The 21,472-nt window shown below is 40.2% G+C and overlaps 1 protein-coding gene across 1 annotated transcript in view; it reads left to right on the forward strand.

The window, feature by feature from the left end:
* Positions 1-15,074, forward strand: part of wscd1b (WSC domain containing 1b) — a 49,858-nt gene extending 34,784 nt beyond the window's left edge. Inside the window, exons 6-9 of the mRNA XM_061804090.1 lie at positions 2,643-2,832; positions 4,658-4,822; positions 4,907-5,107; positions 14,125-15,074. Coding sequence (XP_061660074.1) covers positions 2,643-2,832; positions 4,658-4,822; positions 4,907-5,107; positions 14,125-14,477 — 909 coding nt within the window. The 3' untranslated portion in view covers positions 14,478-15,074. The remainder of the gene's footprint in view (positions 1-2,642; positions 2,833-4,657; positions 4,823-4,906; positions 5,108-14,124) is intronic.
* The last annotated feature ends 6,398 nt before the right edge of the window (positions 15,075-21,472 follow it).

Genomic DNA, 21,472 nt, shown 5'->3' on the forward strand with positions numbered 1-21,472 from the left:
CAGGAGTTCCCTAAGTTGCTTGTGAGGAACGGAACCTTTTGGGATGTTCCTTTTGTACCAAATCATGACATGTTTTATAATTAACCTGTCCGCTGGTGGAACGTTCCACGGGGGTTTTTTGGAGCATTTCTCAAATTTCCCAGTCTTTTGTTTTCTCTGTCCTAGACTTTTTGGAAGAAGATGTGATCATCGAATTCAAAATAAGAAAATATTTGGATAAAAACAACAATAAGATTGTTTAGGATTTATTGTTTTTGTAGTACATTCAATTGAATGACAGTTTAAAAGACATTGCATATAATTGTATGCTCTTCTTATTTATATTTTACACTGTCCCAACTTAATTGAAACACCTTTGGTACAAATTACAGTGGAGACTGAGAGCCAGCCCTTCTCGTCCAACATCAGTGGTTAATAGCACAAAGGCGCTTTTGGAAGAATGGTAGAAAAAAAAAAAAAAGAAGAAGACCATAAACACACTCCTAAACCAAAAAGTGAAAAAGTGAAAAGTCTCCCCAGAAGTGATGTAGATGTTATAGAGTGTAGTTATAAATTGTGAATCAAGGTCATATTAAACCTTTGAGATTAAGGTTGGGGCGTCCTTCAAGGTCGGATGACAAAGATGTGACAATTATTCTTTATAACTCTAGAACGCCTTTACAAATAAGTTGTATTTGTGTGTAATATTGCTACCTGTGTCTTTCCTAAGTTAGTATTCAACTTTGTATCATTTGGTACTTTGATAAGAGCAGATTCTGTACTGTGATGAGTTCAGAAACCTGATTGAAATTTGTCAACAAGTCCATTTAAATTCAAGAAATTGAACTGAGTTGATTAAAAATAACTTTCTCCACAATCTTGCCTATGAAAGGGAGATTTGAGATCTTGCTCACATGGAACCGTTCACCTCTCTGTTTTTTTAGAAGAGCCTTTACAGTAGCTACTTTAAGAGCTTTATTAACCTTGCCAGACTGAAGTGAGCAATTGATTACTTGTTGCAAATCAACTTGCACTGACTTCACAATAGTTATTAAAAAGTCAGATGGTATGAAGTCGAGACAGTGATGAAGATGAAGTGATGAAGTTGTTTCGCAACAACTGACTTGATTGTACGTATTTTATCTGCTATCTTATCTCATACCCAAGATGTTGTTTTTATTTTTATTCTATTTTATTCACACGAGCACCTTGTGTAAAAGCGCTCATTATTTTGTCGTATGCACAGTCATATAAGGACATTAAAGGATTTTGATTTGATTTGACATTGATAGTTTCAGCTGCTGAACAGTTTTCTTTAGTTTTAGGTCAACTGTATCAAATTCTGGCATGGTTTACCCTGGGTGGCTTCAGATGTCGTATCTGAGTTGTGCTGATATTTAACCTGATGGACTGTATTTTTTTCACTATAATAACAGGCAAAGTCATGACATTTACAGCGAAGAAAAGAAGTATTTGAACACCCTGCTATATTGCAAGTTCTCCCACTTAGAAATCATGGAGGGGTCTGAAATTTTCATCGTCGGTGCATGTCTACTGTGAGAGAGAGATAATCTAAAAATAAAAATCCAGAAATCACAAAAGATGATTTTTTTTTTTTAACAATTTATTTATGTGCTGCAAATAAGTATTTGAACACCTGAGAAAAACAATTTTAATATTTGGTACAGCGGCCTTTGTTTGCAATTAAAGAGGTTAAACGTTTCCTGTAGTTTTTCACCAGGTTTGCACATACTGCAGGAGGGATTTTGGTGAGGATAAGTGGATCAGAAAATGGATTGATGGATGAAATAATGACTTAAAAATAACAGCACTACCACCACATTTTCCCCCATTTGACACTTGTTCATAAGATTAAAATTTGATGGTGTTGCCTGATTTAAAGTGCTATAGCTACCTTCGGTTAACCACGTTTCATTTAATAACAAAAAGTCCACATCATAGGTTTTAATGATGTCATTAATCAACATTGATGTGTACCCAGTGACCCGATATTAAAAAGAGCTACTCTCATAGAGATAACTGGAGACAATAGTTTGATAGATTAACATTTTATCCTCACTATGTTTGATATTCTCTGTGACGAACTTTCTGTCCCTTGTAATTACAGGGACAAAAAAAAAAAAAAAAAAAAGCCTCATCTCCATTAGGGTTTTAGTTATTCTGGAAAAGACCCTGCATATGTCAGTCGTATTCACAGATATGATTCTTCATGGGTGGAGGAGCGGCCTTTTCCATCCTAGTAGACGTTGGTTTCAGGCGAGGGGCGATGGGAGGAGAACAGATTACTATAATTACTCATCAACCTGAACACTGCTAGACATATTTTAAGGGAATGAGGGTAATTCCTATGAAGTTGGGTGTAAACACTACCACCATAGCCAAGATCATCCATCCTGAAATCTACTTACAAACACTTGTCTATGAAATTACAACCCAATTCAAACCCACTTCTGGAGCAGTATTGCACTTTCTCCCGCACAGTTTTTACACTGTTCATGAAAATAGGATCCCAGGTGTTATCAATGTACAGGAACATGTGGGAAAATATAAAGGTATTACACCTCTTTGGTTCCCAGCGACAAACTTGTAAATCCATTTAATAGGTCACGAAATACGTGACCATTTGTTCATTTGATTTGTAGGAGCTTCCGCTTGCTGTGTTCAAGAAGCCACATTGTTTCTGTACTTGGACATCCTCCCTCTTCAGTCTGGACCGGCAGTCTGCTAGACATCAATGTGCAGAAACCACTGGTCTGAACACCATCAGCAACTCCACACTTACAACACCTACTGAGCGGGACTACTATCAGGTCTATCACACACCTTTACTTGGTGAGATATTTGCTACACTTGTAATATAAACCTGTTTTTTAGGTGTGGAAGGTTTTTACATTTTTTAATATTACACTGTCAAATTTGTTATCCATGAAAGTGTATTGTGACGAAACCAGATTTTTTTTTTTTTTTTTTTTTTTAATAATATGATACGTTTCATGTTATAATGTGACATACAAGTTGCTCGCTACTGCACATGCAAATGTAGTTACTATAGACACTACCTCGGAAGGATGTGAGTGACCACAAGGTCGCAACAAGAGTTGAGTCCTCCGAGAAACCAGCTTTAAGACACAATAAGAACTCCACGAGTGACCTGAACTGGAGAAAATTAGTTGTTTTTTCTGCCAAATGTGAAAGTCAATTTTAGTTCATTTTTATCACATCATGTGAAATGTATTACATTATAACATGAAGCTTATCACATCACAATATAATGTGAAACCTATAACGTCATACACCTGTAATATGAAATGCATTACATTATAATGTGATGTACCACCGAGTTTTTTTTTTATTGTTTTCTGGCATGCAACCAATACGGTTCTATAGTTATCTATATAGTCATGTATTTTTATGAGAATATGTTCTCAGTTGCCTTGGCTGGATAAATAAAGGTTACATATAAATCAAAAATGGGGTTTTGTTTAAAATGTAAGTCAAGCCCGAGTCTTTCAAGACGAGAACTTGAGGCTGAACCCAAGATGCGTGACTCACGAGACCAGGTACTCTTCGGCGAGCGGATTTATTTGATCCAAAGTCGATACACAGGCAGGCAGTCCAAATAAACAACAGTGTCAAAATCACAGGGCGAGAGGCAAGGTCGTCAACGAGGCAGGATTCGGTACACAAAGGATCAAAGACATGAACATTGAACTGCGGGAATATGACATCGAGGTACAGTGATCTGGCGAAGGACCAGGCCGCGCGCATAGCAATATATATCGATAGTAATTAGCGTGAACAATAGGCAGGTGGGCAATGTCTCCTCACTGCGCATTTGGTTGAGGAAGGACACCCCCATGACAGAAAAAAAAAAAAAAAAAAAGGTCTACACTTTAGTATGTAAAGGGTGTCTTCCCTTGAGAAGAGTTCTTAGCGACATAATGCTCCATCTGTCAATAGAGAATTACAATAATCCAGCCAAGCGGACAGCTTATTTTAAGTATTAGCTTTACCTTAGTTTACACTCACAGGCCACAAAATGAATTTAACACTATTCTTAAATCATGGAATTATTATATGGCTGGAGTTTGCTGAACTGTAAAGTTATATGGCACGTTAGTGATATGTTTACTTTTTAAATGTTGTAATCACCTTGTTTAGCGAAATGGCAAGGGAAAGATTTTACAAACACATTCAGTTTAATGAAGTGCAGTTATATCGCACTGCAAACTAAAATCACTAAAATAGTGTTAAAATCATTTCACTTATCTATTTTCATTCAGTGGAACACAACCCCAATTGAACTTTAATTTAGTCAGTGTTGGTACCTGCCAATGACAAATACAATAACTGTAAAAATAAGAAGTAAGCTTAAGTATATTTTTCAGGGATGCATTTTTTTAAACATTCAAAATTAAAGTAAAGTAAAGAGACTGAAATTATTTAAGTGCAGTCATAAATCAGGGTGATGTTTGGAACAAACGTCAAATTGAACAAATATAAAATGTAAAGGATAAAAATGCACACAGTTTACGATGTATACGGTTTGTCAGGGTCCTCAAGACTATTTGTTTGGACTCTGTCGTCTGATGTAGAAGGAGTGTGATTTAGGTGAATTCCTGTTCACTTCCTGACAAATAAATCACTGCTCTTCCAGACTCCAGGTGCAAGGAGAGGATGTTTCTACCACAGAGATCCAGCTCTCTTGTGGCTCTCTCCAGTTTTCCAGGTGCCGGCAACACTTGGGTCCGACACCTGATCGAGCTCATGACAGGCTACTACACTGGCAGCTTCTATTTTGATGGCACCTTGTACAGCAGAGGTGGGAATGCAATCCTTGCCTCTGATGACTGTTGAGACACACATTGCCTTGCAGATGATCATTTCGTCGCTTTACTTCTTCCAGGTTTCAAAGGCGAGAAGGACTTCTGGAGGAGTGGTCGCAGCATTTGTGTAAAGACTCATGAGAGCGGGAAGAAAGAGATGGAGATGTTCGACTCGGCCATCCTGCTGATTCGGAACCCTTATCGCTCCCTAATGGCTGAATTCAACCGCAAGTGTGCTGGACATTTAGGACATGCATCAGATACCCAGTGGAAAAGCAAAGGTAACACACTTTAATACATTTACTCCTAGTGTCTAGTTGTTCTATGACTGCTTGAGTACTGTGATGTCATGTCTTGATCTGATGCAAACAAATTATTACACCACAGAATGCTTAAGATCTCAATCCCTCATTCATTACTCACGTGCGTGTTAAACCCTACACATGGTTAGTTGACGGGCTCAACTGTTGACTCCAGTATTTCCTCTCCTTTATTGATCCAAAGACCGTAGTTTAGATCTGAAAAATCCGATCAACAGAAACCCCACAAAACAAACTGTATAAGTACTCAAAAGGCTCAAACTCAAAATGGGTGCTAATTCGTCAAGTAGCTTTCTTATGCCTCTATGTCCTCATATGTTTCGGCCATCAAAAGATATCATCTTAAAGAGTCCGTTGACTGGAATTTATCCTAGTGGGTGTCCTGTCGTCATGTGTAAAGCCCTGTAATATTTTCGCTATTCGCCCAAAAATTGTGAAAAAAAAAAAAAACAGTGAAATAATGCGTCCATCCATTCTCAACACCACTTATCCTGTTCAGGGTCATGGGGCGCTGGAGCATTTCCCACCTGACTTCAGGTGAAAGGTAGACTGCACCCTGAACTCGTCCCCAGTCAGACACGGACCATATATATGGAAGTAAATATGTGCCACCAGGATTTGAAATAAAAATGCCACTGGAAATTTTATGTTGTAAAATTCACATTGTTATTTCAAAGTGATCACATCTTCAATAGCTGTATTTCAGTTTGACTTTTCAATGTTATCAAATTCGCCATGTAAAAAACTTTCCCCTTTAAAATTCAAACGCAATAATTTCAGTCACCTGAGATTCAACTGGCTACAATTCGCTGTCTGAAATTGACCGTCTAAATTCAGTGTTTAGAAGGCAGGGTTACTTCAGGTCAGAACCCAAAACACTGCCAATCCAGTTATGCTTTCTTATTCACGTGACGTCATATACTAAGAGAGCGTAACGGGATTAGCTGGGAAGCACCAAACCAGACTGCATTGGATGAATATAGGACTGATTCAACAGCTCCTGTGGCAGACCATGCTTCCTAAGAAGTCGGAGGGAGTACATCCTATGCTCGGCCTTTTTGAGGATGTAGTTGATGTTGATCTTCCACTTCTCGTCTTGAGAGACAGTAATTTCCCACGACATAAAAATGTTGCAAAAACTGTAAGGACTGAAGTCCATGATCATCTGTACAGTCTTGAGTGTGTTCAGCTCCAGGTTGTGTCATTCACACCACAGCTCCAGCCTCTCCACTTCCTGTGATATGCACTGTCTTTGAAGAGGGTGAATACTATGGTCTTATTTGCAAATTGCAGGAGTTTGACAGCCGGGTGTGTTGAGTTCCAGTCCTTGTAAAGAAAAGAGCAGCAGAGAGGACACATTCTTGGGGCTCGCTGGTGCTGGGGTGCATATGGGTGAGGTGGTATCCCCCAGCTTCTCCTGCTGTGTAATGTCTATCAGTAAGTAATCCACTGGCAGATGGCAGGCAAGGCGTTCAACTGGAGAAGTTTGGAGGAGAGGAGTTTGGGGAAGATGGTGTTTAATGCAGAGCTGAAGTTCATGACCATGATCCTTACACAGGTCATCCTGCCGTCAAATTGTTCTTGGATCAAATGCAGTCCCATGTTGACTGCATCATCCACTGACCTTCAGGGGTCCAGGAGAGGACGTTCTTGTGGTGGTAAAGCATAAGCCACTCAAAGGTCTTCATGACCACAGATATCAAGGTGCCAGTCCTGTAGTTATTCAGACCATAGATTGCAGGTTTCTTGGGGACTGGGATGATGGTGGAGCGTTTGAAACAGTTCCAGAGATCTACTGAAGATCTGTGTGAAGACTGGAGTAAGCTGATTCCCGTAGACTTTGAGGCAGGATGGGGACACAAGATCTGGGACTGCTGCATTGTTGATCTTTTGTATTGTTAAGATATGTCTCACCTCCTATTTGTGGACAGTCCACACAGAAGGGGGAGTCAGAGGTGTGATGGTGCTTTTTTTCCTGCATCGCCCCAATGCATCATTGGACATAGGGTTAATTTTCGCATAACCATTGTTCATTACTTTTTCTTCAACATATTCATTGTGGGATACAGTGAGGACAAAAGGGGATAATCTACTGTGTACATGCTTAACTCACTCAAGGGGGATATGGTAGATTTTAGTGGAAGAAGCAAGAAGCGAGAAATTTAATGCATTGCAGTTTTAAAAAAAAAAGAGAAAGGAAATAAGTTTTATTCAGATAAACACTTGTCTGGTGTTTGCGTGTGTAGGACAGTGAACTAATGTTTTATCAGAAGAGATTTGATGTATTTTTTTTTCGAACTGAAGGTGATTGGCCTCGGCTCATTTTGTGTGAAGAACACAGAGGCCAAAATATTCTCTGCTTGGAGAGGCAAATGATTTTTGAAGAGAGAAGCTTTGACGGTGATAATGCAGGCATGGAAACTGCCGGTCCACAAGCTGGTTGCAGCCCACATGTGGCCCATGTATCTAGGGAGTCTGTTTGAATCAGATCTGACTTGTTTATTAACTGTGAGAGCAAAAGAGGTTTTGAATTTGGAGGGGTACCGGTTCACAGTTGCGGCTCAGGATGCTTACCATCTCGCAGCGCTCACCAACTACTGTGCCCGTCGGATTAGTCTGCTAGGGAGCAGTTGGGGGCATCTGAGATCCACAATGAAGAGGCAGATGCCCCAAGTTTAAGTCTCCCCAAGAACTCCAACCCAAAAAAGATTCAGTTGGAAAAAAAAACATTGATAACATTATAATGTTGTAGTAGTTGCAAGAATGGCACAAAAACAGCACGTGGCATTAGTGTCCACTGCACTATTAATTTGAAAAACACTTCAAATGGAGAAAGGGGTATTTGTAACAGGGGATTAACCATAATTTCAGGACTGGTGCATGGGACAGGGGCACAAAATTAGATGAGGGTCAAGTAGTCTTGCAAACAACTTGTGAAGAAGAAGGTACGGGACTGTATTCCAAATCAGCTGCTCACACTGAACTATACTTTAAGTCTTTACATTCAACCAGTGAAATTGATGGGTTATGGGAAATTAGACCATATTTACACAAATAGGTCACAAATATTAAGGGAATACATGCAAAATGTAACGGCAAAGTACAAATTACATATCAGGGGCTATTTGTAGCTACACTGGGGCTGAAGAAAGAAAACATACAGTTTAGTTCCACTTTGACTGTACCATAGTGTTTCCAAGAACCAATACCAATGGTACTTCTGATACCGAAATGTACAATCAACATTAAAATTGTACATTCTTACACTAGCTCTAAAACAGTATCATTCTTGCAACAATAATATATGCTTGCAATCATAAAACTGTTCATTCGGAAGTTGTGGATTCAATAATTTAACAGGATTTATTTTGTAGTTCAAATGTAAGAAATCGCATACTTCCTGTCCACAGTGATTTCTTTGCTTGACTTCGGCATGACATTACATTACATTAACGAAGAGTTGGAATTGTTACTGTTCCCTCACCCCCAACTTTCAACTTGAATTACCACTCACTCATATTACAGTAAAGCATGCTCCTGTTACAATATGCTTAAATAATTGAGCGGGATGCGGCCTGATGAAGCAAAGGTTCAATAGGAACAGATCCCAATCTGCGGGCCGGCGCGATCAACATGGCGCCTCTCACCCAATCGTTGTGTGATATAACGCTAAGACTGGAATAGAGGCTATGGTGTAGCCTTGGGAAAGATTCGAGGGATTCATTTTTTTTTTTTTTTTGGAACTTGTCCTCTTCTGCTGCATTGCCTAGCAGAATGGTAGGTCTGTATGCATTTTGTGCTGGAAAACATTTTTTGGACAACTTGGACAACAAAATAACCTCCGCTTATTTTTTATTTTTATTTTTCTGATGTTCGTTGAAGATGCAGCAGAACAGAAAAGGGACAGAAAGAGGGACGGGGTGTACAAGGGGAATAAGAATCTTAACCACAGCAAACCAATCGTGATTCAATAATGTTACAACAGGCAAATCCTGATGTTGTGAATGGGTGGCACCCTGGGTGAGGAGGGAACCTGGTGATGGCATGTAAAGTAGCCAAGAGAACAAGAAGAGAGAGGACAGAATGGGCAGGACAGAACTGGGAATTGATATGCTCGTATAACCTGTGTTATTATTTCTAGTCCCAGTACAAGGAATTGAAGCCTTATTAATGAATGAACACTTCATTACATGCATGCAAGTCAGCTGACAATTCCGTGATCGCTAATTCTCAGGAGAGGGGTATGCAGTCAAGTCTGAAATGGTTGGGATGAGAATCAGCACCTCCAAATCTGGGACCATGGTCCTCAGTCATAAAAGGCTGGTTTCCCCTCTCCAGGTCGGGGATGAGATCCTGCCCCAAGTGGAGCACTTCAAGTATCTTGTGGTCTTTTTCACCAAGAGGGAAGAATGCAAGGCGAGATTGACAGGCGGATTGGTACAGCGCCTGCAGTGATGCATACTTTGTATCGGTCCGTTTTGGTAAAGAAGGAGCTAAGTCAAAAGGCAAAGCTCTCAATTTACCGGAAGATCTATGTTATTACCATTTTCTATGGTCACGAGCTGTGGGCCAAGACCGAAAGAACAATATCCCAGATACAAGCAGCCAAAAAGAGTTTCCTCCACAGGGTCCGGGCTTTCCCTAAGCGATAGGGTGAGAAGCCCGGTGATAAGGGAGGGGCTCAGAGTAGACCTACTGCTACTCCACATTGAGAGGAGCCAGATGAGGTGAATCGGGCGTCTGATTCAGATGCCTCCTGGACAACACCCTGGTGAGGGGTTCCGGGCAGGTCCCACCGTGAGCTGACTCCGACCCAGGACAAACTGGAGAGACTGCCTTTCTCAGCTGGCCTGGGAACGGCTCAGGATCGCCCAGAAAAAGCCGGATGAAGTGGCTGGGACAAGGGAAGTCTGGGTGTCCCTGCTAAAATTATTGCCCCTGTGACCCGACCTCAGATAAGTGGTATAAAATTGATGGTTAGATGGATGTCAGTCAACAGGTTTAGGGAGATGCTAAGCCAGCACATCTTGGAAGGGTGGGCTTCAGCTCTACCAAAGCGGCATGACCAGTCCCAACAAAGACATGGGCACTGGACAATCCCCCACTCCCAACCCAATCCAACAAGTTCTTTCTGCATTTCTCTCAAAGCGTGCCAATCCGTGTATTTTTTCTGCAAACAGGAAAGCTTTTTCAGCAAATATTGGAGGATAGGCACCCCCCCCCCAAAAAAAAATCTGTGCTTAGTCAAATCTGTGAATATGCAGGGTTTCTCTAAATGATGTTTATTAATGTCACCATCTCTTTTTTTTTCAGTGACACTGCTTTGATTTTTCATTATCCAATTTAAGCTTCCTGTTTTTCACATTTCGGTTTTTCCTTCTTTCAACTTTTTGGAATGTAACAAAGTCTTGGAATGTGTGGGGGAGGGCGATTTGGCGCGTTTTACAATTGGACGCGTGCTAATGTCAGCATGACAGTGACAGTTGCACGCAATGGGTGATGAGTCTCTGGTGTTCGACGTCAAGTTGGTTGCGGCTTGCTGCGTTCCAGATCTTTTCCACCTCTCATCCAGTGGAGGAAGCAGGCTGAATCCCCTCCAACCCCCACCCAACCCAATCGATTGCTTAGTGACCTGGAAAAAATACCTATGCCCAAACTCTGTCACTAAGCCTAAAGTCAACAAAAGAATAAACCCAAATTAAAATTAGAAAACAAAAACACGGAAAAAATTAAATCTTTGCCATTGAAAATAAGATGTTAGTTTAAGTTGCCAAAGACGAATAACTAAGAGATATTTTAATATTTAAAAAAATATATATTAAGAAGGGGAGCGTTGTGACTCACAGCTTGTCCAGGTTAGAAAATGAATGGATGGATGGATTAGTATTTTTGAAGACATACCGTAGTTTGCTTTCCCATCCATCCACCCACCCACCAATCCATTTTCTGCATGGCTTATCATCACTCGGGTCGCAGGCAACGTTGCCTCTAATTTTTTGTGTCTGAGCAAAGACACTAAGCCCCTGAGGTGCCCCTTTGGCCACGATGAGCAACATCAGACGTGTCCTCCACTGAAGGTACATGGCTGATTAAAAGAATCAGATTATGGCATTTACATTCCCATCAGAATACTTTTATTACAAACAATTTTATGAATTTGTGTTATTACAATCAAAATGTCAGCAAACGTTTGTTCTTTTAACTTCACAAAAACTACATTGCAAACCAAGCCAAGACAACTATAAATAATAAATCTGAAAGCCTGCATCCAAATTTACTTCATCGATTTTATTTTTTGGATTCCCAATTGTATCCCCGTCAGTTTTTCTTGGTGTAAAACTGAATCATTGCTGGCACAATATTCTTTTGCAGTGCATTCTGACAACAGAGTGATGCTTATGTGATATTTGATGATATTTTACTCCCCGTATTTAAAATACAGAATTAGCTTTTTGTGCACTATATTTTGTGATTTCAGCCATGAGGAAGGTGTGCCAAGGTGGAACTTTAACAATGCTATTTTATTTATTAATTGATTAACTGACTGAATAAAAAAAAAAAAAAAATCAACGTAATAACTTCTGCCAGGTCAGCTTTGTGGTATATGGAGGTACTTTGGTTGAGTGTGAATTTGTTTAACAGACAGCAGAGATGCATTCCTGTTGATGGCTAGCAGAACAATGTCGATGAGAATGTTAACTTGCTTTCAAATGGCTTGCGCGGAATGTGACGCTTGAGGTAGTCCAGCTTCCATTCTAGCCATTTTGGCTCCGTAACGCATTTTTCAGACCGGAATCTTTCTCGCTTGAAAAAGAGAAAATCTCAGCCAGTTTCACCGCTTTTTCTTCGATTTGCACATACTCCGACAGACATTGCCTCTTAAAACAGGAGCATTTCTTTGTTTTTACTTTCACCACAAGGGTAAACATAAGTCGCGTGTCTCGCTCGTCTTCGCTCTGCTATGCCCAGAACGCTTGCAAACTCTGCACCGGTGGTGGCTGTCGCATAAGGACGCGTTCATTGTAAAAGTCGGTTGATAGGCTGCATAAGTACGTATGTGAATCGGATGCAGCCAGTCACCCCTCACTCATTGAATCACATGGCAAAATGGCGCAGTTACTCAATTGGTCACCCTAGAGGACTTGCACATATCATAGAAAATGTTGCCTTTTCTTATTGTTACTCTGTGTATAAGCTGCACAATCCATGTACAAAAGGTCTCTGGAACACACGGTGGATCAGCTGGTAAAGCCTTGGCCTCGCAGTTCTGAGGTCCCGGGTTCAATCCTGGACCCACCTGCGTGGAGTTTGCATGTTCATCCCGTGCCCGTGTGGGTTTTCTCCTGGCACTCCAGTTTTCTCCCACATCCCAAAAACGTGTGAAAATAATTGGACACTCTAAATTGCCCCGAAGTGTGATTGTGAGCGCGACTGTTGTCTGTCTTGACGTGCCCTGCGATTGACTGGCGACCAGTTCAGGGTGTACCCCGCCTCCTGCCCGTTCACAATGGGATCGGCTCCAGCGATCCCTGCGACCCTCGTCAGGATAAGTGGCTCAGAAAATGGATGGATACATTTAACCCACTTCTGTTGAATTACATTTTAAAGGATTTCTTCCTTTGAATATTAGAGCACATTTAGTCATTTGCTCTGATCGTTGTGCAAATAGTGGTTCTTACTCATTGAAACACTTTAAAGGCATCAGCATACATTTTGTATGACCATATCATGTCCACGACATGTACAGTACACCGTAGTTGGATTGCTTTATAAAACAAATTAAATATGGGAGGGGGGGGGGGGTCTTGAAGCAATTTAACACTTATGCTCTGCACATTAACAACACTTGTCCGTAATTAACTAACTACAAAATCAACAAAACAAAGAATAAACAAATGAATTATGTGATAATGAAATCCTACTACTACTATTAAAACCTCCCATTCAATGGTATAACCTACTTTACACCGTGAGATGAACAGAAAAACGATATCAGTATGTGACAATTAAATCATGTCATACAATATGGAAGGCAAGTTTAAACAAGCAGGTGGTGTTATTTCGGTTAATCAATTTTTTTTGGGCCCTATGGGGGTTTAGCTAGCAGTTACACTCAAACTATTTTGTGATCGTTTAATGAGTGTCAATTAAAATAAGTTAAATAAACCGTGATGTGGCCCAAGTAGGTGTTGTGGAACCGTGTTCTACTGCATTACTTTGAAAGTGTGTGACATAGGTGTTCGCCGATTGTGGATTTGCAACAAATTTCTGCATTTGGCAAAACTGATTGAAGCACTTCATTTCGGCTCAGGTAATTGACGAAGCCCTATAAAATGAGTCCCGGAGAAAGTACCTGTAGAAACTGTAAATATCAACAGTATCTTTTGTTTTACACAAGATGTATTCACCAGCTGCCAAAGATGATAATATGTACTGTATGTTTTGTTTCGATTTTTAGTCCGTTTACATATACTGTACTATATCAATGAATAGACAAATGACTTATACGTATATATGTACACCAGAAAAAGATATATTTATTGATTTATTTTTCAAAATGTTTGGGTTTAAACCACCATATCATCAACCCTTCATGATGCTAGTGATCACGGCAAGTACGGGGAGTCCGCTAACCTGTTTTTAAGGCTTCACATATAGCGGATGGTTTTGAGTTGTGAATAAAAATTGGCTTGTGGAATACTCCTTTAGATCTGTTGAATCCATTCTAGATCAAATGCATGTCGAGTCTGGGGGACACACACACACACACACACACACTTGTTTTTGTATGGAAACAAAGTGAAAGTACAAAACCCTTTTCAAAATTTTGATTAAAAAAAAAACCATGAAGCATACCAAAACTAGGGTAACGTAGGGTAAAGTTTAACTCACTGTAACATTGAATTAAATGAAAGTGGCTACGAATATACTATATATTGTGTATCCTAACGATCGTCTGTTCTGCTGTTTTACTACAGAATGGCCAGAATTTGTCTACAGCTATGCCCCCTGGTGGTCATCCCATGCATTGAGTTGGCTGAAGTTTGGACGTCGCCTCCACGTGGTCCATTATGAGGAGCTACAAAAGGATCTCGTCCCTCGGCTGAGGCTCATCACCGCTTTCCTGAATGTCACTGCAACTGAGGAGAGACTGATCTGTGCGCAGAGCAACCAGGATGGCTACTTTAAAAGGCCAGGCGCCCAGCAGCCGTCCTTTGACCCATTTACACCTCACATGAGGCAAATGATCGACACGTTCATTCAAAATGTCGACAGAGCACTCCAGAGCAGGAATTTTAGTGGACTCCCAAGAGAATACCTAACCAGATGATGGCATGGAAAACAACTCCATCTCGTCAACAGGACAGCAAAAACACACAAACTGGTCAAAGTAAGTGGACCAACTGCTTCTACGTCAGCCCAGATGCACTTTGAATGGAACCACACCGGAGATTAGAGCAGAAAACAAATCATTGTGCCATCGTACAGTGAACACAGAAGACTGTGATGAAAGCCTCCGGGCTGGACCTATTTCTCTGTGAACAGCAAATATGATGAACACTAAAAGAGGATTTGACAAGATGTGTGGCAGCAGAAGTAGGATTTCCGTGCAAAGTGTCTATAACTGCGCACCACATGACAGTTGAATTGATTGATGAACACGTTGTTTTATTTTCCCCTCAACCTTTCTGTTTTTCTTTAAGTTGACGCCCAGGTTAATTTCCTGTTGTGCTAACACAGAGGATAGCAAGAAAAGGCAGATTATACAGATTTGCAAATCTGACGGATAAAAGCCTCAAAGTTATTACATGCTGCAGACTCTTCATCAAATGACTGTATTGTGCCATTTCCTCTTTTCATTAAATACATTGGCATTGCATTCTACGAGATGTTGAAGTTCCGTAAAATATGTTTTTTTTTTTTTTTTTTGGGGGGGGTAAAGTTAAAGTGATTTGAGCATTTCTAAAATACCAGTTATTTTTTTATACAGCCAATATGTTCATGTAAATAAACATTGAAACAGTTTTTATTAAGACAGCTGTACCACCCTTGCTCTTTTATTAACGTTACAACAATGGTACATTCCAAATACTGCCTTAAAAAGAAAAATCAATGAATGCCAGATGCACCCCACACCAGTCCTAGATACAATAACTTGGAGCAAATAAATATATGTATATGTGTGTTAATTTACCAGTGCACATGTGAAACAATGACGAATCAGTGGTGCAGTACAATGAAAATGAAAGTAATGAAGGCAGGCTTGTTTCATCCAATGTAATTAATATCGACGTATCGCCCTGCTTTCCTCTTAGCCACCCCCTCATGCTCATTATGCAACGTCCACTAACGCCAGCAAAATCATTGAACTCATTGGACCTAATCATCACTTTTATTCCAGCTAATAATCATTAATAACAGTTGGGACACAGAAGACTCCGCCCATTATTGATTACAAGATAAACTATGGAAACACGAACAAAACAGGAACATGATACATTTCCTTCCCGTATAAAAGAAACAAAACACTAAATTGTCACTTGAATCTATGAGGGGAAAAAATGTGTGAATATTCATTTGTCAAGTAATGAAACTTTTTCCTCACAGTCCGTCAATCCAGTACTCATAGTTTTATTCAGGTCACAGGTGGGTTGGAACCTACCACAGATGATTTGGGCAAGAGGTGGAGACATCCTTGGACTGGTCCGGCCAATCACAGGACACGTACTGTATAGATAAACAACGAATCAGACTTACATTCACAGCTACAACCAGTTTAGTCTTAGATGCATCTAAGAAACATGTTTTTTTTTTTTCGTTTTGTTTTTTGAATGGGTGAGCATCCAGAGCATGCTCGATGCCAGAACTGGAACACTGTTGTTCTACCCACTAGTCACAATCCAGCCCCTTTCCAGAATATTGTAGATGATGATTGTAAAAGTTCATTAACTTGAATAGTGTCTTCACATAAATGAATAAAAAGGTACAGTAATTTGAGCACATTTTTCAGACGTGCGTATAAAAAGTTTCAGACTGGTAGCGCTTCCAGATAAGTTGTGCCCAAGAAATAGTACTCATTTATTGTGACCCCTGCTGAGCACCAGCAAATGCTTGCAGATCTTTTTCCTCAACATGTGGAGGCTTTCTCATATTTTCAAAATGAGTCATGATCTTCAAAATCATCAATGGGCGTGCCTCACTTTAAACAACGTGGCAAAAATTTTAACCAGTAACCAGAAAAATAAGAGGCAGGCAAAAGACGCTCACTAGAAAAACTAAAATCCTCACTCAAGAAGGACAATGCCTAATCCCCCACTGCGCCCGTACCATGCGCAAAAAAAAAAACAAAAAAGACCAAGCAAAGCTGTATTTTATGACATAATCATCTTATAAAATCAATCAAAAAACAATAATTAAATCCTTACAGGAAGGGGTTTTAGTTTAAAAAAATGGCTTAAACAGTATCTTAAATTTATATGACCTGACAGGAGAATATTATTGCAATTATGTTAACAACTACAGAGAAAGTGTGTGTCTGCATCAAAGACAGAAACTCAGGCAAGGCCACGAAGGTACAGAAGCGGTTTCGATGGATATAAAAAAAAAATCCCGTCAATTGTTGAATTAATTTGGGATGATTTTGATTCTCTACGTAATTGTGACTCGTTGCTTACTCTTGATATTCCTAGCTGCTCGTAGCCGTCCACTTCGCCAATTAGGGAAGGCATTTTTTTCAGGTATTAATCATAGCTTGATGGCAAACTGTACGTTATCGTGGTAGAAATGTGTCAAGGTATAACTATTAAGTTATTTGACATTCTGATGGAAAGCAACTGATGAAATGACAGTGCTTCGTGCTTAGACTGACTCGGGGCCAACCAAGTTCAACCAATTGCGTACTTATCCTTGTTTTTACTCCTGCCTGAAAAAAAAAAAAGATATAACATCATATTATATAACTCTTTGACCCAACATTTCAGGACTGAATTGTTTTCAGTCTTTGCATGTTTTCAGCACTTATTAAAACTATTTAATATATTTAGAACCAAATCCCTAGAAATGGTTTTACATGGTCTTTAATAAAAAAAAAAAAAAAAAAATTAATAATGTCCTACTTTGATGTAATGAGGGTTGCTGATGTTGTCTCAAAAATCTTCCACTAAGTACCTTGAGGAAGAAAAAAGAAGGATAAAAACATGCAACATGTCTAATAATGGCATGCACAGCTGTCTGTGTAAACAAATGTATATTGTTTTTGTTTCAACATGTTTATGGTTCTGTTGTGTAACTAATCTTAGCCAACAATGTGCAGCCGATAAACTGGCAATGCCACTTTTGTCACAACTCATTTTTTTTCTTTTCTTGATCCTCTTTGTTTGTTTTTGTTTTGCATGCTCTGATGGATCCGTTTGGTTCTTTTTTTTTTTTTTTTTTTTTTTTTTTGCGCCGTAGACGGTTTTCCCAACAAGCATGAAGCAGGGGGTGCTCAAGAGAGGGATCTCTGACAGCCAGCTTGTTCCTGCAATGACCGCCTCCAGTTGTGTATTTGATATTGACCGATACCAGCCATCTGTCGGGGGTAGGACCCACCAGCCGGCAGCTAGGAAGGGGCCACTTTGCGGGTATTGCCGACAGCCGCATGTTGTCATTGCGCCGTGAAAGCAGGCCTTTTCTCTTCATTGCTATGCAGCAACGTGAGCCGTCTCCTGGGTACCCCATCAGCTCGAGCCCCCTGGGCAGTTGCCTGTCCTAGTTTGTTTTGATTCCTATGCTAAGGATAGAATAATCAAAATATCACATGAAAATCAAAGGACTAAAGTGAATGACACAAAATACATTTGGATTCTTTTAGTCCACTTGTGGGTGTCCTCTATTTTTTTAAATCAGTTTTTAAGACATTAATGCTGGCTGGTACACAAAAATCAAATCCTACAAAAAGTGAGTGTCTATAAGGACAGGACTGGAAACAAACTGTTTCATCTTTTGAAGCAGACAAGCTTGAAAGGTTATTTTAATTCTCTTAAACGGGTGTCTTATTTACAGGCGGTTGTTAATTCCCGACTAAGCTTTCTTGGCTAGCTAAAGGCTTCTGAGTAATCTGTCATAAAAACCTGAACGGATTGGCATCCTCTGGCATTTTAGTGGCACGTAACACAACGTGCTTATCCCGATGTCACTTGGAGTTTGTCGAGGTTTACATAAGCATGCAAAGCCTGTGCAATTTTCTTCAAGGTGAAAGTGACACAGGTGAACGACGAGAGAGCTGGAGACGATAGCAGTGCTGCGTGATGATCAAGTTAAGTGATCTTCCTCGAGCTGCTTCTTACATGAGCTGCATGTGGAGTGCAGATGAATCTGTCCATATTGTTGCCAAAGGACCCATCACTTCACTGTCAATAAGTCACATCATTGAAGGACACAGAAAGTTGGACGGGTTCCAAAAATATGTATGAAAAAACATCATTTACCAAGTCACTTTTTGTAGTTGTGCTTTCAGTGAAATGATAGAATGTGCAGACTGTACATGCAGTATGTCATGCCATGTGGACCAGTTCCACAAATACATACATACATATATATATATACATACACCCAATGTAACCTAAACATCCATCCATCTGCTTTGTGTACTCCTTATCCTCTTCAGGGTTGCGGGGAGCTGGAGCACTTCCCATCTGACATTGCGCAAAAGGCCGATTGTACACCCTTGACTGATCACCAACTAAAACCAAAAGTCGACTTTTAAATCTTTCCTACATGAAAACCATAATCTGCTGAGCCAGTCTGACTGAACCACGACAAGAAAATGACTCTTAAAAAGTCCCATTGGAAAGTCTAGAATATATAGTTGAATTAAATCAGGAATCTTCGAAACAGAGCACTTCAGCCAGTGTTTCCTAAACTCTTTTTGCAATAACCCGTTTTTCGGAGAACACAAACGCATTTTCAGTCCACTCCCTCCAAGACTGACCTCTGAGAGGCAAGCTTGTCCCACAAGGCCACAAGACTACCTGAATATACAAATAAATAATAGTACAGCGAACAGTCACTGTATGGCGGTTCCGGTTTAGGGTTAGTGACCAGTTCTGGGTGTAGTCTGCCTTTCGGGCGAAGCTAGCTGGGATAGGCTCTGGCTCTCCCGTGACCCTTGTGAGGATAAGCGACTTTGGATAAGGGATGGATGGATAGTTGTCTGGTCATGATTTTTTAGTTACACTCATTCATTGTAGAAGCATGATGTACCGAAATATGCCAATGTGGATGTGGATGTTATACTGAATCTGGCTATCTTCAGACAGAGGCGGGGTGCACCCTGAACTGGTTGCCAGTCAATTGCAGGGCACATCTAAACAAACAAACATTCACACCTACGGGCAATTTAAAGTTTCAATTAACTGCTGGAAAGGCAGAACTGTGAGGCAGATGCTCTAACTGTGTCCCAATTACAGGAGATTTTATGATCATTTCTGTTATCTTATCTATGGCGTTTCACATGACATGTTAATATGACTCTAGTGGACTTAATATTATTATTCTATGGTTCGGGTGAACATTTTGGTGTGGAAATTGCCATCCTTTCATTTTTTTTTTATTCTGCTTTTCTGTCATGTGTGCACTTGGAGCCTATCGGAGCTGTTCCAGGAGGCGGTGCGAACCCGGGACTGGTTGCCAGCCAATCGTAGCGACACATTTTTACTTCATTTCACCAATCGAATGGAGCCAGATTGTCACAATGACAGTGGACAAAAGTCTTCTTTTTTTTTTTTTTGGCACGCCGTCCCGCAATCGCCCAAGACGATCGCCATCAACGCATTGAGCACCCCTGATCTAAAGTCACACAATTAATGACAGGAAACATATACGAGATATTGTATGCGCCAGCGGAGTATTGAGGCAGAGATATGTATCTTTGTGACAGTGTCAACGTATTTCAGTGTAAGTCATTTATTTTCCACCAGCTGTAACTTTTATTTTATTAGTGTTGGGTTAAACTTATTCATTATTAACTCCAGTGGCATCCCTAGGCAAATAACGGCCATGTTAATAAGATCATTTGAAAGTTAGGCATATCCAAAGTTAGATATTATGATTTGATGTCACTGGCCTATTAAAGGTTTATACATTAAGGATAAACATCTACTTAAAGCCACCATGCAAATCTAAGCCAAACTCTTTTCATCTCACCACTGACATCCTTCCATCTGTTGAAATAAATGTTCACATTTGTGTTGGATCACTGGAATTATTACTTGCCTGGCACAATTAAATCTCCATCAGTGGTCAGGTGTGTTGGCAACATTCATTAGCAGTTTGAAGTTTGAACTCCTTTCATTATTCCTTTTGTGCAATGAATACAAATCCACAGGAGTTGGGAAAAGGATAAGGATAACTGTTGAATCACGGCTCCCACAGCATTCTGTCCGTGTCATTCCCAAGCTAAAGAAAAAAAAACGTTGGTTTGATTTTCAAAAATCAAACCAACCAAACTCCAAGGCAGGGACTCCTATTGTGGGTCACTGAGAGCTGGAACTCATCCCTACATTGGACTGGTTGCTATGATATTAGGGGTCCCTTCTGGATGTGAGATGTCAACCACATGGAAATTTCTGACACCATGGAGTACAACAGATAGAGCGTAAATGGATGAGTTGGGAGGATACTCAGTCAGACACAGTTCATCTTTTTTTTTTTTTTTTTTTGACAAACAGTTGGAAAATATTGAGGGGGCATTGTTTAATCTCTGAACCAACATCCAGCTTTTGTTAAATGTCAAATGTGCCTCTTCAACCTGGCAACACAATCAACGTCTTTGCGGTTGGATTGAAGACATAACAGTTGAGTAGCAAAACCTCCTCTTGTGTATATTAAATATGCAGTATTTGCCCTTTCGAGCTGAATTTTCTTATCTAACTAATTCAACCAGACAATCCAAAACGTGATGCGAAAATGGAAAATGTCACTTGTAAACAAGTGGTTCATTTCCCTCGAGACAAGTGTCACCAAAATTGACTTTTGGGCCAAATTCCAACCATCCATCCATCCATTTTATGAGCTGCTTATCCTCATGAGAGTCACGGGGGTGCTGGAGCTAATCCCAGCAGGAGGCAGGGTACACGCTGAATTGGTTGCCAGCCAAATGCAGGGCACATGGATACAGACAACACAATCAAACTTAGGAGCAATTTAGAGTCTCCAATTAATGCATGTTTTTGGGAAGTGGGATAAAACTCGAGTGCCCGGAGAAAACCCAGTCAAAGAAACTCCACACAGGCTGGGCCGGGATTTGAACCCCGGTCCTTAGAACTGTGAGGCCAACGCGCTACA

The sequence above is a fragment of the Syngnathoides biaculeatus genome, chromosome 18, assembly GCF_019802595.1.
Source record: "Syngnathoides biaculeatus isolate LvHL_M chromosome 18, ASM1980259v1, whole genome shotgun sequence".
NCBI lineage: Eukaryota > Metazoa > Chordata > Actinopteri > Syngnathiformes > Syngnathidae > Syngnathoides > Syngnathoides biaculeatus.